The sequence below is a fragment of the Rhinatrema bivittatum genome, chromosome 8 (genome assembly GCF_901001135.1).
Source record: "Rhinatrema bivittatum chromosome 8, aRhiBiv1.1, whole genome shotgun sequence".
In the NCBI taxonomy this organism is placed as follows: Eukaryota; Metazoa; Chordata; class Amphibia; order Gymnophiona; family Rhinatrematidae; genus Rhinatrema; species Rhinatrema bivittatum.
Genome location: NC_042622.1, coordinates 139,753,665 through 139,771,660, shown reverse-complemented (window position 1 = coordinate 139,771,660; position 17,996 = coordinate 139,753,665). Strand labels below are relative to the sequence as shown.

The 17,996-nt window shown below is 41.3% G+C and overlaps 1 protein-coding gene across 7 annotated transcripts in view; it reads left to right on the top strand.

Annotated features, from left to right (window-relative positions):
• Positions 1-17,996, top strand: part of NSMF (NMDA receptor synaptonuclear signaling and neuronal migration factor) — a 137,163-nt gene that overhangs the window by 92,989 nt on the left and 26,178 nt on the right. For 4 of the 7 annotated variants that reach the window (XM_029612183.1, XM_029612184.1, XM_029612181.1 and 1 more), the window contains 3 exons: positions 6,932-7,024; positions 8,799-8,923; positions 16,931-17,014. In XM_029612183.1, coding sequence (XP_029468043.1) covers positions 6,932-7,024; positions 8,799-8,923; positions 16,931-17,014 — 302 coding nt within the window. The remainder of the gene's footprint in view (positions 1-6,931; positions 7,025-8,798; positions 8,924-16,930; positions 17,015-17,996) is intronic. The other 3 variants (XM_029612180.1, XM_029612185.1, XM_029612182.1) reach the window with 1 other exon arrangement.

Genomic DNA, 17,996 nt, shown 5'->3' with positions numbered 1-17,996 from the left:
TGATCTTCCACTCTCGGGCCATGGCTGCGTTAATAGAAATGGTGCCGGCGCTACCTTTGCCCTGTCATATGACAGGGCAAAGGTAGCGCCGGCGCCATTTTGGTTCCTATACCCCGACGTCACGAGTGCAGGAGATCGCTCCCAGACCCCCGCTGGACCCCCAGGGACTTTTGGCCAGCTTGGGGGGGCCTCCTGACCCCCACAAGACTTGCCAAAAGTCCAGCGGGGGTCCGGGAGTGACCTCCTGCACTCGGGCCGTATTGCCGTATTGCAAAATGGCGCCGGCCATATGGCCGGCGTCATTTTGCAATACGGTTCAGGAGGGTGGGGGATTTATTTTAAAGGGTCAGGTGGGTTATAGGGTTGTTTTAGTGTGCCGGTTTTCCCGCCCTCCCCCTTCCCCTCCCCCGATTTACGATTTTTGACGATAAATCGGGGGAATTCCTATTGTATCGCGCCTCTAACGATTTTTGAGGATTTAAAATATATCGGACGATATTTTAAATCGTCAAAAAACGATTCACATCCCTACTGTGCACTTCGCTTCCCCTTCCTACTTACCTCCCATACCTATACAATCCGAATAGCTCAGAAAAGATCACGTGTTTTATCCACAGAATCAGACTTTTATTTGTCAAACTTTGCGAGGTTAACAATAGAATAAAGACCTGGCTTTTCCAGCAAGCTTATGAATAACTAATGACGACAGCTGTATCCATCCTTTAATTTCAGATAAATTTTATTTTTTATCTATTTTAGTAATAACTCTCTTAGATGCTTTTAGAAAATTTTATTTTATTTTATTTCAATGTTTCTTTTAACAAATTATGTATTTCACTGTATATTTTGAATTGTGTTTTTATATTTTATTATATTGTAAACCGATGTGATGTTTCCCACGAACTTCGGTATATAAAAACAAATAAATAAATAGATTTACAAGAAAATAAACACTGCATGTCTCTAAAGTCCTTGCTACTTAGCATCGGTTAGTGGATTGAAACATGCTAGAAACCTTAGCCTGCTTAGAGTATTAATAAAAGTAACTAGCTGGCTAGCCCCACCCAACTTTGGGAGATTCCTTTCTGCTTACCTCTAGATCAGTCTCTGGCTGGAGATCTCTAGGATCATTTCGAGGGAAAGAGCTCATTTCATTGGTCCTGCTGCTGTCTGGACTGAGGAGTCATCTCTTCATGACAGGAGGCCAGAATTCAGGCAGGGCTTTCCTCTCTCTAGTCTCACTGGACATCCTCAATCCTCTACCTCTTCAACATAGAGAGGGGCAGGGTTGAAACCTCCATGTCATCAGGTTTTGACTGTCTTCTTGTTTGTCCTCCTTCCCTGTTTCTTTCTCCTCTGCTCTTTTAACATCCCAGACATGCATATGTAAACAGCTCATACATAGTCATGTGGCAGGCAGATGGTGTCATCTCTATAGTTCAGATCACTGACCTCCCCCTTCACTGCTCCTGTTGCGTGGTAACTCTGGACCTGGTCCACTCACATCTTGACCAGCGCGGCCTTGCCATGTCAGTGATTCTCTTCATTTCAGATTGTTGACCCTTATCTCCTTTCGGGGGGGGGGGGGAGGAGGGGGGAGTGGGGAGTCACTGCCCCTGTCTGATGAACTGTCCTTATATAGGCTGTTTTTGATGCTCTGGGTATTAAGTTGTTTTTCGGAGTTCACCTGTGAGACCCCCTTCTTGGTTTGGTTGTTTACTTATTTCCAGGTAGACTTGTTTGTCTCAGCTCACTTCATTATTTGAGGGAAGAAGCGTATAGCTCCTAAATCAAACACGCAGATCTGATAAGCTAGGTAGCATTGTTGTCCTGGTCAAAATTCCTTATCTTGTTTACCTGTGCTGAGACTTACATGTCAGCATCCATCTTTTAAAGTCTGTGTCCCTCTGAGGTCAGTATTCATAGAAGGTAAAATTCATATTTTGTTGCATACAGTGGTAGAACATCTGGTATCTCCCTTATACCGTCACACAACTTGTAATACTTTTGAAGCATAGTGAGATGGGTTGAAGCCATAAAATTAACCAAATCTGATGTTGAAATAATCCCCTCCCATAAAAAAAAATAAAAATAAACCAGCCCACCTAGTGCACCCTTCCGCCTTCTCAAAACACAAGATCAGTAAGAACATAGATATTTAAAAATAGTGAAGGAAAAAAAAACACTAATGTATTCCTTGATGACCAAGAAAAGAGCACAGTAATTGAAATTTTGTCCAAGTGATCTCAATAACCCAATCACTAAGATGTCATACTATTCACCAGGCTGTTGCATTAGGTAGATAACAAAGGAAGATTCTGTAATAGTGGCTAGATTATTGATGGGACTTGAAAGTCGGGATACGAAAGGCTCAGTGCCTTCTTTTGAACAGGTCACTGTGAATTCTGTCAGGCAGCACCAATCAATATTACTGCAGTTGTTTCGAGTGGATTAACGGAAGCCGGTTGGGCTCTACACTTAAGTTAATATAAATTTACAACTACTGCAGTTGTTTTAAGTCACAATATCGGAAGCCTTCCAGGCTCTGATCAAGTTATAACACCGGAAGCCTGTTTGGCTCTGAGTTGGAGTCATTAGAATTTACAAGTTGCTTACTTGGACTATATTGGGTATGGCGATACATATATCATTGAAGACTCTGAATTGACCATTTATATGAAATTCTCGGAGTTAAGACATCATATTTGAAATAGAAAAAATAGAATATAGTTAACTATTTCAAGGAAATCTTAATAATTTAGATTATCAATCCAAAGAGTCTCATTATACTATTAGTCCATTTTTAAATAATACTATTAAAGTAATATTTTAGTTTTTTCAAACAAATTAGAATAAATACATAGGTCAGGTAGTAGACCAGTGATTGTACCAACACGGCTTAGTAATCATCAATTTTCTGTTAACTAACAGAACTATTGAGCCGGTGCTGAGGTCTACTCCTTCCCATATAAAAATTTAAAAATTTTACAAAACATTATACAAATCAAAAAATTTTCCTATTTAGATAGCAACATTCAGAAGTGGTGACTTCATGGGTGCCCATATTAATAACTAGTTGATTTTGTTTTGTTAGATTATTGATGAGCCAGATGTAAAAAATTCTGATAGAGGACAGAATGTCTACTGGACTGGAAAGCAGCCATGTAGCCAGTTCATAGTTCCAAAGTACGGAACCTTGGACCCCGAAATCAACCTAAAACAACACATATCGCTAAAAATAAAAGAAGGCTATGCAAAACTCATGATCCTCAGAAAACTAAAACCACTACTAACACCAGCTGATTTCAGAACAGTACTTCAGGCACTAGCTTTCTCCAGCACTGACTACTGTAATGCACTTTTACTAGGACTCCCGAATACAACATTAAGGCCACTTCAAAACACAGCAGCTAGAATACTAACCGGAAAAAGAAGGAGGGACTATATAACTGAAACCCTAGCTGAATTGCATTGGCTACTTATTGAGCACAGAATAAAATACAAAGCCTTATGTACCGTACATAAACCCGTACATGATGAAAAATTGGACTGGCTAAACACAGCATTGTGAGTGCACGTCCCACACAGAAACCTTCGTTCAGCAAACAAAGCACTTTTAACCATTCCTTCAATAAAGACAGCAAAACTAACCCAAGTGAGAGAAAGGGCCTTATCATTAGCAGGCCCCACACTTTGGAACACAATGCTTCTAGAGATCGGATTACAAAGGGATCTCAAAACCTTTAAGAAAAGTTTAAAAACATGGCTTTTTAAATAAGCTTTTTATAAAGAGACCGGAGAATAGAAAATATACAAGAATAGGCAGAAAAGCAACAGCACACAGCACTATTCTCAGAATGTGCATTAAAATAGTCTAACAACTCTATTTCACAACAAACATAATTGTAAAACACAAAGAATATGTATTTTATCTGTGAATAGTACCTTACAAGCACACCTGGTCATGACCGTTTCACTAAACGATCGGTTGTATTATATAATATATTGTAACTGAACCTATTGTGGCACCTGTTAGAATGTACTATAGTACGCATCTCACCTACTTTAATTTATGTGCCTACATGTAAACCGTGGCGATGGTATATAACTTAGCAACGGTATAGAAAAGATTTTAAATAAAATAAATACATAAATACATAAAATGGAGAAAAAGTTCCATGTACTTTTCTTCAAATTAGTTAGAAAACTTGCTCTGTTCACAACTGTTCCAGACATTACAATAAATATATCTAAAGTTCCCAATGACATCCTTAAAGTGGGTCCTTTTGCAGAATGCAAAATACTGCCAAAAAAACAGGTTTTTCACACAGATCAATCGTCCATGGTTTGCAAAAATATCCTTGTAGCTGCTGCTGTTTTGAAAGGCATGGACTTCCTTTGATGAAGCACTCACAGCTTTGCTGAAAATTGTACATTTAAGGTGAATTTTCAAAAGGTTGCTCATGAAAAAATTAGCATATGTGTGTAAATATGTGCTGTATTATTATTATTTTATAAAGCTTAGCTACACTCACGTAAATAAGGGTTCGTAAGTAAATTTACATGTATAAGAAAGGAGAGGTCCAGGGGTGTTCCAGGGCAGGGCCAACATTTATACATGTAAGAAGCTATTATATACAAAATTTAAACACATAGATTTGTCAGTTTACTCGTATATATTTACACTTGCACTGTATCTGGTATAAATGATAGAAAACGTCTTTAATATGAATTGCTGACTGGATGGGTGGTCTGGGTGAACTGGGGCTAAAGATCCAGGTATCAAGGAGTGTGAGCTCTTTGGCTGTGGCATGGTTGACTCAGCCTAGTAGGCAAACCCACCAAGCCCACACTGACAGCAGGTGGACATGGTCTTACTAGGACTAGGTGTAGGACTTCACCAATATCAGCCCCGTTCTCTGCATGTTGAGCCCTTGGGTTCCAGAGGCCATCAGGGGTTAGGCAAGGGTACAGTAAGGAGCAGTCAGTCAGGAGCAGGCTGAGGTCAGGGCAGGCAATGATCAAGCAGTGTCAAGGTCCAGGCAGAGGTTGGGGAAGGTGGCGATCAGGCAGCTCAAGATCCAAGCAGATGTTAGGGCAGGCGGAGATCCGGTAGCACAGTCTATGTCCAAGCTGGAGTCAAAACTAGGAGTCAGGCAGAGACAGACAAGATCAGGACAGGACATGAAGGGATCAAGACCTCTATGCAAGATACACATGTAAAAGCTGTAGAAGTACGCACAGCAACAGTATTTTAAATGCTACGTGCGTATTTTTGCTCGCGTGTTTATGGGCGCATGCGCATTCTTTTAAAAATTTACCCATGAGGAAATAGAGAGACAGACAGTTGTTCTTCCTTCAGAGCTGAGCTACATGTAAAATCCCAACAAGGGACAGAATAGCCAGAGACCGAGAGACTTCCTTTCCAGAGATATCCAGGCCCAGCAGCTCATGGCTAGATCACCCTCCTAAGATACTGAGTTAAGTAATCTAAACTTTGCATAGAGAGTATCTTAGCAGAGGAGGGAGAAGGTTTATTTCCTTGCTTTTTGTCCCAAATTCAGTATCTCATCTTAACAGCTTCAGCCTTTCAGCTGAAGTCAAGCCTAACCCTTGCTGACAGGTACTGGAAAGAAAAACTGGTGGACTGTAGTCTTTGGGGTAGATTTTAAGAGGCGCGCGAACAGCCTACTTTTGCTTGCGCATCAGACTCAAGCAAAAGTACGCTGGATTTTAGTAGATACGCGCGGAGCCGCGCGTATCCACTAAAATCCTGGATCGGCGCGCGCAAGGCTATCGATTTTGTATAGCCTGCGCGCGCCGAGCCGCGCTGCCTCCCCCCGTTCCCTCCAAGGCCGCTCCGAAATTGGAGCGGCCTCGGAGGGAACTTTCCTTTGCCCTCCCCTCACCTTCCCCTCCCTTCCCCTACCTAACCCACCCACCCGGCCCTGTCTACACCCCCCCTTACCTTTGTCGGGGGATTTACGCCTCCCGGAGGGAGACGTAAATCCCCGCGCGCCAGCGGGCCTGCTGCGCGCCGGGCCGCGACCTGGGGGCGGGTACGGAGGGCGTGGCCACGCCCCCGGGCCGTAGCCACGCCCCGTACCCGCCCCCAAACGCGGCCGACACGCCCCCGAAACGCCGCGTCGACCGGGCCCGCCCCCCGACACGCCCCCGACACGCCCCCCTCCGAAAACCCCGGGACGTACGCGAGTCCCGGGGTCTGCGCGCGCCGGTAGGCCTATGTAAAATAGGCTTACCGGCGCGCAGGGCCCTGCTCGCCTAAATCCGCCCGGTTTTGGGCGGATTTAGGCGAGCAGGGCGCTGAAAATCCGCCCCTTTCTGTAGGAGACTGAAACCAGGCCACCTTTCTGTTTAGTACCAAGTAAATTTTTGAAAGCTGTGTACTTCACTGCTTACCCCCGCACACACACCTTTCTCTATTGGTGTTCCCTATCTTTTTACTATCCGTATGAGTATGTTGGTTGTCCCAGTATTATATTGCATTGCTTGATGTAAAATAAGAAAACTGCAAGTTTATATTATACTTCACTACTGTACTATTCCTATTTAATGTTCTGGTTGGATTTACCGTCTACTTACACAATATTAGCAAAAGTGTTAATTACTGTTTTATTCTGGTGTGATGATTTTATCTGGTCTGTGGTGTTTGGGAAGGGCACAGAATTGTGGTACCGGGGTGACTGGGACCCTGTCTCAACTCCCACTCAGGCTACAAACCCAAAGATAAATCATATTAGTAAATATACAGTAATTTCTCATGTGGTACTCCCCACGCCAAGCAGAGGGGTAATTCGTAGTCTGGACCATGGAAGGGGGGAGGGGGTTACACTATGTGTGTCAAAGTGTTAAGTAAAAAGGTTGAGATTTAAGAGGCTGCTGTTTACCTTGTAACTTTGTTTTTTGGCAGCAGCATTTGCTGACCGTCGAGAGAGGAGCTTCAGCCGGTCCTGGAGTGATCCAACTCCTATCAAAATGGACTCCATTCATGACTCCCATGAAAGTGAGTTCTGAAGGATCTATGTGCTCCATAACATTGGCCAAGGCCCTCCTTAACAACATCAGTGTTATTGGTGTAGTGTGCACTCCTTTGGTTAATTGATGCCTTTTCAATGTTAGATGCTTTGGGTAATTAGGGCCTTTGCACCTATACCTATACAGCAATCTTTCATTGTATCTTAAACATATAAATTACAGCAAATAAATCAGTGTGTTCTGGAATAATGGCTTTGTCTACAATGTACACCGCATCCGAGTCTGGACATTCTACTTTTGATGGGGATCATTGACTCATCTGTTTAGCTTATCTAATATTTCTCCATTGTATGTTTCTGACATAAGGACTATTGTGAATTGTTAGTTTATTTATATGGGATTGCAAGATCTGAGGCAGCATGATTTTTAACAGAGGCAGAGAAATCTGATCTGCTTCTATGATTGGATGACCAGAGAGTTAGACCAGGGGAGAGCGCAAATATAGTGTGTTTGGATTTCAGGAAGGCCTTTGACATGGTTCTGCATAGGGAACTTAGAAATGAATTGAGCAACCTTGGTATAGGCCTAGAGTGACTAATTGGGTTTGAAACTGATTGAGTGAGTGGTGACAAAGGGCAGTGGTAGGTGGAGTTCACGCCGAGGAGTGGAGTGCTATTATTGATATGCCTCAGAGATTGGTCTCTTCAATATTTTTGTGAGCAACACTGCAGAAAGATTGTCAGGAAAGGTTTGTCTTTTTGTTGACGATACCAAAATCTGCAACTGAGTGGACAATGATGAAGGTATGGAAAGCATGCGGAGGGATCTAGCGAAGCTTGAAGAATAGGCTGGGATCTGGCAGCTAAGATGTAATGTTAAAAAAATGCAGTTGTGTATTTAGGATACAAAAACCCAGGGAGAGGTACAGAATAGGAGGTGAAATTTTTCTAAGTATGAAAAAAGAGTGGGATCTGGGATTGATCATATCTGATGATCCTAAATTAGCCAAAGAGATGGATAAAGCAACAGCCAAAACTAGAAAGATGCTTGGCTGCATAGAGAGAGGAACGGTCAGCAGAAAAAGGAAGGAGATATTGCCCCCATGTAGGTCTCTGGTAAGACTTTATTTGGAATACTGTGTACAATTCTGTAGACTGCTCCCTAAAAGGATTTAAACCTGTTGGTGTCGGTATAGCAGATGGCTACTAAAATGCTCAGTGGTCTTCGTTCTAAAGTATATGGGGACAGACTTAAAAATGTATACCATAGAGGAGAAATGATAGACATTTTAATATCTCTAAGGTTTCCATGCATGGCAGTAAGAATCTTTGAACAGATTGAAGGTTCTAGAACGAGGGGGTCATGGGATGAGTATAAAAGGAGGTAGACTCAGAAGTAATCTTAGGAAATATTTCTTCACAGAAAGAGTAGGGATGCATGGAATAGCCTGCCCACGGAGATGGTGGAGAAAAAAAACAGTATCTGAATTCAAGAAAGCATAGGATAAACACAGGTGATCTCCGAGAGAGTGATGGGAATTGTAAAGATAAATTAGTTGGATGAATGGGCAGACTAATTAGGCCATAATCACATTGCTATGTTTCTATTTTATAATTTGTAGTATTTTGAGAGTTAGGCTGAAAGTAGTCTTCCAACTGGTTTTCATGGTAACTCTGCCACTTTTCCAGACATGATTTGTAGATTAAAGACCAGAAAGCCTGTGTGAAGGGTTTTGCGGGAGTGAGGCCCGCCTTGTGTGTTAGAGCATGACTGCCTCATTAATGGTTCTCCTGTCCTTGCAGGCCATGATCTCCAAAACTCCTGCAGTGCACTGAATGATGATTTTGATGACCTGAATTGGGAGGCGGAGAAAGAGCTGGAAGCCATGGCGTGTGATGGAGATGATTTCCTCCCGCCCAAAATAATGGTAAGGTCTCTGTTCTCATCTCCTCCCCACTCCCATCCCTGATCCTGGCTTTTCGTATTTTTTAGTACCCAGAATTCAAATCAAGGCCCTGAAATATCTGTCATTTTGATTTATGTTTTGTAAATGAAAGACAAAGTTTAACATAATGCGCATATAGAGTGCCCATATCTCAGCTACGCTCTATTAGGTACTGATCTGATGAAATGACCTAGAAGGATAGGCTGATGGAGTTGGGTTTTTCCATTGATAAACAGGCTGAATTAGCCATGATGTGGGGATGTCATTAAGCAGCACTGAACTAACTTGTCTGTCCTAGCTAATAGAGCTTTTTAGCAAGAATTCCCACTTGGGTGTTGCCTTGTGAGCCTCCTCAGTCATTTTTTGTCTAAGCTCAGCACGTACTCAGTCTCTCCGTATTTTTCTTAGAATTCTTCAGTGTTTTCCTTTATTTTCTTCAGTTATCTTCTTTTTCAGTTGCCGGGCTGCAGGTGCAGCCCCACAGTGCTACTAAAAAAAAAAAAAGTAAATATAAAAAACTTGCCTCCTCAAGATGTCCAGCAAGAAAAAGCCCACAATGAGTGGTTTTAGAAACAGCAATTGGGTTAAGGTTATGTCCCTCACAGATGGGTGTGAATTATGTTACCATTGCCTGTGTCCAGACCACGGTCAGACAAATTGTTATGCTTGTGAATGGATGTCCCCGCGCACTCAATGTTCCAGGGTATAAAAAATGGAGGAACTGTGTAAGTCTCTTAGAAGTCGCATTCGGTCTTCCTCCTGCAGTGCAGCATTTGTCTGCCTCACTGGGTAAAGAGTTGAGCAGGAACTTATCAAAAACCACTTTGGTGAAGCAGGCCTTTGCCTTGGGGACATGTAATGCTAACTGCTCTGCATTAAGAAAGAAGTGGCATCACTCTGTGGGGCCATCGGGGCAACTAGCACCAAAGAAACAATTTTCTAAAAGTGATGCATCAGCACTGTCGACACACAGTGCATTGGCACTGTCGATAGACCTTATAGCAATGCTATTGACACATGGTGTATCAGTGTTTTTGATGCATGGTGCATTAGCATCATTGCCTCTCAACGCATCAACACCACTATCACATGGTGTACTAGTCCTGATGATGCATGGTTCATTGGCACTGCCATTGCACAAGCCCATCAATGGACAGCACACAGGCATATGATGCTGGTGTGTCTTCAATGCAAGCATTCCCAATAGCATCGACGCATGTGTCATTGACACACACCTACTTGGCACTGACTACATGAACACATTTGAAACAAAGCCGCTTGACTAGGACTACAAAGCACGCAGCACCATTAATGCAACACTCTCCTGAAACATCAAAATCAAAAGCATCAATTCCAGTACTGCATCATTTGATGCATTGAGCTCCAGAAAATAGGCATCATGCAGAATTTCCAATACAATTCTATATTGGTTGGCCAAGATAAGGTGCAGATGCAGATATACTACTTCTGCCGCTCCCATTACCAGAACCATTACCCCTTCAAGACGGATGGCAGATAGTCTATGATTAGAAACACCAGACCAATATATTCTCTGGTGCCACTTATCTCTCATAGGCTTCCTATTCAAGAATAGGAACCCATTCTTATTTCAAAGGAAGGTGTTCCACACCTGCACCGGGTCAAAAGACATGTTAGTCACATGTCCAGATAGCAGAACTAGTGAAGAATTTCTTTACCTCTTTGACTAAGGAGACAGGTGGTACTTTCCATCCTCTCCTCTCTACTATTCCTACATCAATCTCACAGGATAGAGTCCCAGTTTCCCTTTTTAGGATAAACACATCATCAGAATCCCTGCTGAAAGGTTCTTCATCATCTTAATTGGTTCCAGTGGATTCAAGTCATTCAGATGTTGTAGACCAGGTCTGTTCCCCTTAGAGACAACCAAATCTTCCATCCCTCAACCTGATGACTTGGATGTTGAATGCTTAGTAATCGTTGATTTCTCTTTGCCCAAAGAAATTGAAGACATAATAGTTTTGACCAGGAAGCCATCAACTAGAAAAATCTAAGGTTTTAAATGGAAAAAAATCTCCATATGGTGTCAACAAAATGCCTTGGACCTGTTTTCATGCGAGGCCAAACAATTGCTAACCTACTTGCTCTTCTTTTCCTAATCAGGCCTCACTGTAAAGGTACATCTCAGTACCAAAGCAACTTACCATGTTACAGTTGATACTAAACCCATCTCAACTCATTCAATAGGGTCAAGATTTATGAAAGGCTTATGGCATGTTAAAACTTTGAAATAGATCTTTGGTTTTCTTCAAATTTTGGACCTGAATGTTGTCCTCTCTCAACTGATGAAGCCATCTTTTGAACCATTATAATCAGCTTCTCTTAAATTCTTGATATAGAAAGTAGTCTTTCTTGTGGCAGTAACATCAGCCAGAAGAGTCAGCGAGCTCCATGTACTGGTTTACTATCTACCATATATGCATTCCACAATAGGGTGGTGCTCTGCATTCACTTGAAGTTTCTCCCAAAAGTCGTATCGGTTTTCCATATCAATTAGTTCATTATATTACCTACCTTCTTTCTGAGGCCACATACTTGCAATGGAGAGAAAATTCTTCATTATTTGGATTGCAAGAGAGTGTTAGCCTACAACAAGACAAGAATTTAGCTGCTTCACCAAGTTTCACAACTATCCATATCTTATGATCCTAATAGGCTTGACATACCAGTCTGCAAATGTGCTGTATGCAATTCTGGTCACCACATCTAAAAAAAATCTATAGTTGCACAGAAGGGCGAACAAAGTGATAAAGAGAATGGAAAGGCTAAAGAGGTTAGAATTGTTCAGCTTGGAGAATAGACAGCTGAGGGGGATATGATAGAGGTCTATAAAATCTTGAGAGGACTAGAAACGGTAAATGTGGAACGTTATTAACTCTTTTTCAGATAATACAAGAACTAGGGGCACCCCATGATGTTAGCAAGTAGGACAAATAAACAAATCTGAAAAAAATATTTTTCACTCCATGCACATATAAGCTCTGGAATTAATTACCAGAGTATGTGGTTAAAGGCAGTTAGCATAGCTAGTTTAAAAAAGCTTTGGACAAGTTCCTGGACTGAGAAGTCCATAAACCTCTTTTAACCAGGTTGACTTAGGAATAACCACTACATTTTACTGGCATTAGTAGCATGGAATTTATTTACTGTTTGGGTTTTTACCATGTATTTATAACCTGGATTGGTCACTGTTGGAAACAGGATGCTGGGCTTGATGGAACTTCAGTTTGACCTAGTATGGCAAATTCTTATGTTCTTACTTTCTAACTGGATAGCAGACTGCATTAGCATTGCTACACAGTCACAGACCTACAAATTACAGACTATCAAAGCTCATCAAGTTAGAGCTGTGACCTCTTCCATTGCTCATCTCTGAGAGGTACCTCTCCAACACGTCTGCAAATTTGCAACGTGATCGTAATTATACACTTTTATGTCCCACTGCTGTCTGGACAATCTCTTGAGAACTTACAGTAAATTCAGACACCCAGTTTTGTGTAACCTGTTCACTTATTAGTCTACTCTCCATGGTGGGGGTCCAGATTGCTTACTCAATAAATGCTCCACTGTTGCTGTCAGCTTAGGACTCCCCACATATCATAGTTAATTCAGCCTTTGTATTGACAGAAAAAGCAAGTTTGCTTACCATAAACAGTGTTTTTCATAAATAGAATGTATTACATTTGTTAAATACCTGCCCGCCTTCTTGGAGAGTCGACTACTTAGCTAAGATTAGCTCTGATATTGACTGAGAAGGCTTACTAGGCAACACCCATGCAGGATATCCCGCACATGGTCAGTAGAGCTAAAAGTTCTACTTGCTAGGAGAGTCAATCCATTTGATGGTGCTGGATGACGTCTCCACATATAATGGCTAATTCATTCTGCTAGCTACAGAAAACACTGTTTACAGTTTTATCAGCCTTCCTACAGTGCTTGTAACTATGGGACCTGCAAGCCGAATGTCAAAAGGGAAACTCCCTTTGGATTTTCATTTTGAAAGTCCCACGGCAGTTGGTGCTGCAGGGAATACCCTATTTACTTTGCAGGTGCAAAGTATGCAGGGTAAATAATGCATAAAGATTTCAGAATGAATTAGAGATGTGTATTTATTTTAAACAAGTTAGACAATTTCAACTAAATTGTCTAATTCGTCATGGTTCGGGAGTGCTCTGAAATGAAGAATTTTTTCAGAAATTTCGGAAAAATTCGTATTTCGTGTTAGAGTGCGCTAACCAAAGTTAACAACCACACCACTAAACATATCCAGTTACATTATTGTTAGCTGTATAAGTTTATCTGGCTAACTTTAGGGAAGGTCTATGGGACGACTAGAATTAGCCGAATAAGTTATTTGACTAACGTATCCAGCTATCTCAACTCCTCCCAGTTATGCTCCCAGAGTACCCCTGACTGATCTAGCCAAATGTTAGCCAGGTAAAAAGTTATCCAGCTAGAATTTAGCCATACAAGTGTCAGAATATTCATTTTAGCTGGACAACTTTCGAATATGGACCTCTTAGTTTCACTTGGCTCCTAAATTTAGGTGCCTGAAAAGTGTCTGGTTACAGGAGCGGAGTGAGGGTGGGAAAACAAAGTTAACTAAGTTTTAGGATCCTAAATATTTGTGAATTTGCAACTGAAAGCTTAGGATTCTAAATTTGGCTGTCAATAAGCTCCTAATTTAGGTACATAAATTAGGGTCCTAAATTTAAGAGTTCAGCTATTTTTTAATATCAGCTCCTAAATTTTAGGGCCCTAAATTTATGTGAATTTTAAGATAAAAACTTGGGTCCCTAACTTAGGCCTAAAGTTATCCAGATTGAGTAGGACTGCTATTCAGCTGTTCTAAAGTTAGCTGGATAAACTTACCTGCTAATGATAGCCAAGTATATTCAATAGCATGGCCATGATAGCCAGATAAGTTTATCCTGCTAAGGAAGTTGGATAGTCTCTTAATATTGAATCCTTAGAGACCAATATTCAAAAAAAGATGAATTCTGAAATTTAAGCTTCTATGTTAGGTTCATAAGTTAGGCACTTAGGAGGGACCAAGTTATCAGCTAAACATTTCAGCTAAAATGTTAGGGCCTAAATTTAGGTCTGGTATTCATTAACCTATATTTAAGTCCCTAAATTAGGTGCCTAGTTCCCCACCCTAACTCCACCCCTGTAGCCACCCACGTTTTAGGGTTCTAAATTTAGGGACCTAGTAAAACTGGGATCCTAAATTTAGGACTCAGCCCTAGTAAATTTTCAAAAGCACCAATTTAGGAACCTAACTCCAAAATTTAGGAGACTAGACTTTTTGAAAATTGACCCCTCAGTTTTCAGAGGTTTTTAGGAGCAGTTTGGATAAATGTTTGGTGTGGTACAAGTATATCAGACCCTGCCACTCTGTGGGCTATCGAGCTGTGGAATCTGTTGCCAGAAGATGTGATCAAGTTAACTAGCATAGAAGGGTTTAAAAGACGTTTGGACAACTTCTTGGAGCCCATCCCGTATTATTAGCCAAGAAGACTAAAGAAAGTTATTGCTAACCCTGGGAGTATTTAACAAGAATTAGATCTACTTTATGGGATCTATCAGGTACTTGCAACTTGGATTGGCCACTGTTGGGAGACAGGATACTGAGCTCGAGGGATCTTAGTCTGACCTAGCATGGCAATTCTTATGTTTTTATTTTTTTATGAATTGAATTATCTCTTGTGGTCCCTTCCAACCACATTTTCATGATTCAAAGTCAATCACCCTCATGCTTGTATCAGTGTCCAAGTCCTTACTACCATTACTTTAATGCCAGAATTAACTGTCAAAAAAACCCCTCTAGAGACCTGAGAATCGGATTAGCAAAAGTAGAGCTGATAAAACTAGAGATGTTAAATGTTGCTGAGACAGGTCTATCTTCCCCTTAGCTTCTGTTACTGTTAGGGCTGATACCTGACCGAGGGCCTCCCTGACAATCTGCATCTATGAACTTATTCTGCCTGTCATTGAGGGACTAGAAATACAATAGATGCAATGGTATAAAGCCAGAACTGGATCAGCCTATCTAGTTTGACTTGGTCAGATGGCAGTCCTAGCTACTCTTAGGAATCTAAGCAAATCTGGATGCTGCTACACTGAACCTTTTCAGAACCTGAGCAGGCATCACACTGCTACCTATAATTAATAATAATTTAATTATAATTAAAGAGTGAAAATAACATGAACAGCCGCAAAAAGCACTCAGGGGTCTTAGTTTTCTTAAAGACTTTAAAACTATAAATCCATGCATGTAATAGGGTAAAACCAGGGCTGGCTTGGCCTATCCCTGCTAAGCTGGAGACTCCTGGAAACTATGAGGTGAATTTACAAAACTTGGTGTGCACAAAAATGAATATATATGAACATAAAGGTGAATTTTAAAAGCCGAGCATGTACCAAAATTGGGAGATGCACATGCGCTTATCCACCCAATTTTATAAGCTGCCCACAAGTACGCACAAGTACCGATGCATGCATATCTCGCATTGGAGGAAAAAAGGGGTGGAATGTGGGCTGGGCATGGGTGTTCCAGGGAAGGGCCAAGAGATATGCATGCATGGATGGATAGCCAGGTATATTGCGGTGCAAAGTTATTTCTCCTATGGATGAGATGTAAGTCTGAGTCAACTTATTTCAACTATCTATAGGATGCTTGACGGTTCTAGGTTAATTGGAGGGGAGTGCAAGCTAAAGAATCAGGGGGATCTCGAGGACCTAGCTGTAGATTGGGCAGACTGGTGGATGATTTGGCGAAACTGGTCATGGGCTGGATGTGTGCCTGTTTTACAGTTCCCTCACATAGCCAAAGCCGACTTTATGTTGTTGTGCATACGCGTACTCAACACACACGATATAAAATTGCAGCGCATCTGGCTGTGTGCCCTGTAAATGGGTGCCTAAACGCCCGTTTTAAAGTTACAATCAAAGGGCCTGATTTTCAAACGCATTTACACGCTTAAAACTGGGTTTTAAAGCGTGCTTTTGAAAATTGCTACAATATATTGCATTGAATTGACAATAAGTTGTATCCTTGTTAAGTACATTTAACATGGGTAAATGGCATTTGAAAATTCCTACAATAGTATGTTACATTTACACGCGTAACTCCTTTGAAAATTCACCTGAGAAGTAGCATCTACTTGCATATTCTATAATTTCACTTTTGTGTGCACACATACATGCATAAAAAAGTGGAAATCTAGGACCGTTCCAGGGCAGTGCCAACATTTACGTGCTTAAGTTGCTATTTTAAGACACACTTGTAGATTTGCCAGCTTACTAGGGTAAGTGCTATATAACGTGTTTGTTGTGTTCTGCTGGCTGGGTAGGAGGGCTGGGTGAACTGGGGGGGAGTTCAAGCTGAAGAACCAGGCAGGTCTCAATGACCTAGAGAAGGGCTGGATAAACTGGTGGACTGTTTGGTAAAACTGATAATTTCCTTGACACACACTTGTTTTAAAATATCCTGATATACGCGAGAATGTCCTACTTTATTTTCACCCACAAAATATACGCACGTATATATTTAATAGGTAGGAGAAATATGTACGTTAAGTGAATTGATATAAATTATTTCAATACATTGCATGTATTTGTGTTTGAGCCTACATATCTGTGAATATTGAGGAGTAAAGATATGTATATTTTATAAAACGCTCATAAGTCTTACATGCAGATTATAAAATACTATCGTAGATCTGCTCGCAGCCATATACACACATATATGCCACCACATGCATTTGTTTGAAATTATCCTTCCTTTTGTGAAGAATTTGTGTTCAAAGGATAAGGAGAGGTGGTCATACTGTAATAGTGTCTCTATACCACTGGCGCTGAAATCCAGGCCAGCAGCCACTCTGAACCAGAGATGCTGAGAGATGGACTTCTGTCTGATTTTCTCATTTTCATCATTTCCCTTCACAGCTCATTTCTTCCAAGGTCCCAAAAGCTGAATACATTCCAACAATTATCCGCAGAGACGACCCTTCCATCATCCCCATCCTCTACGTAAGTATCCAGAATGCTAGACAGTGGAGCGCATGGTTTGTAGCCTATGTGAATATATCCATCTGGGATTATAAGGGGAGTAGTAGGATCAGTAGCAGGCAACAGTGCTAAGAAAGAGAAACAAGTTTGCCCGTGAGCCTTTTCATGTTACACTGAGTCCAAAACATGGTTGTGATTTCCTCCACCACCTCTGGCATGCCATATTAGTAGTCTTCCAACAACTCAGTCAAGACAATTTTTTAATGATTGCCACCTCTCCCAGTTCAATCCAACCAGGCTGTTTGCATCTATGGGCTTGATATTGTTTATCTAAAAGAAACTGGAACTTCAAGTTTGTAGGTGCTATGGCAGGACTTCCCCAACTTGTCCTGGGGATTCCATAGGTTTTAAGAATGTTCAAAATGACTATCATGAGAGAAATTTTATATATTTGAAACCAGGTGTATGCAAATATAGCTCATGCATAGTTATTGTGGATATCCTGAAAACCTGATTGTTGGAGAAGTACCTAGGATAGGTTTTAGAAGCCCTGTGCTATGGCGAGAATCTAAGTTTGGCTCAGCCTGTCAGGCCAGGTCAGATGGAAATCCTCAACATTATTTAAGCTATGATAATGTGTTAATATGGCCAGTAAGAACATAAGAACATAAGAAATTGCCATGCTGGGTCAGACCAAGGGTTCATCAAGCCCAGCATCCTGTTTCCAATAGAGGCAAAACCAGGCCACAATAACCTGGCAATTACCCAAACACTAAGAAGATCCCATGCTACTGATTCAATTAATAGCAGTGGCTATTCCCTAAGTAAACTTGATTAATAGCCATTAATGGACTTCTCTAAGAACTTATCCAAACCTTTTTTGAACCCAGCTACACTAACTGCACTAACCACATCCTTTGGCAACAAATTCCCGAGCTTTATTGTGCGTTGAGTGAAAAAGAATTTTCTCCGATTAGTCTTAAGGAAAGCAGGCTAATCCATA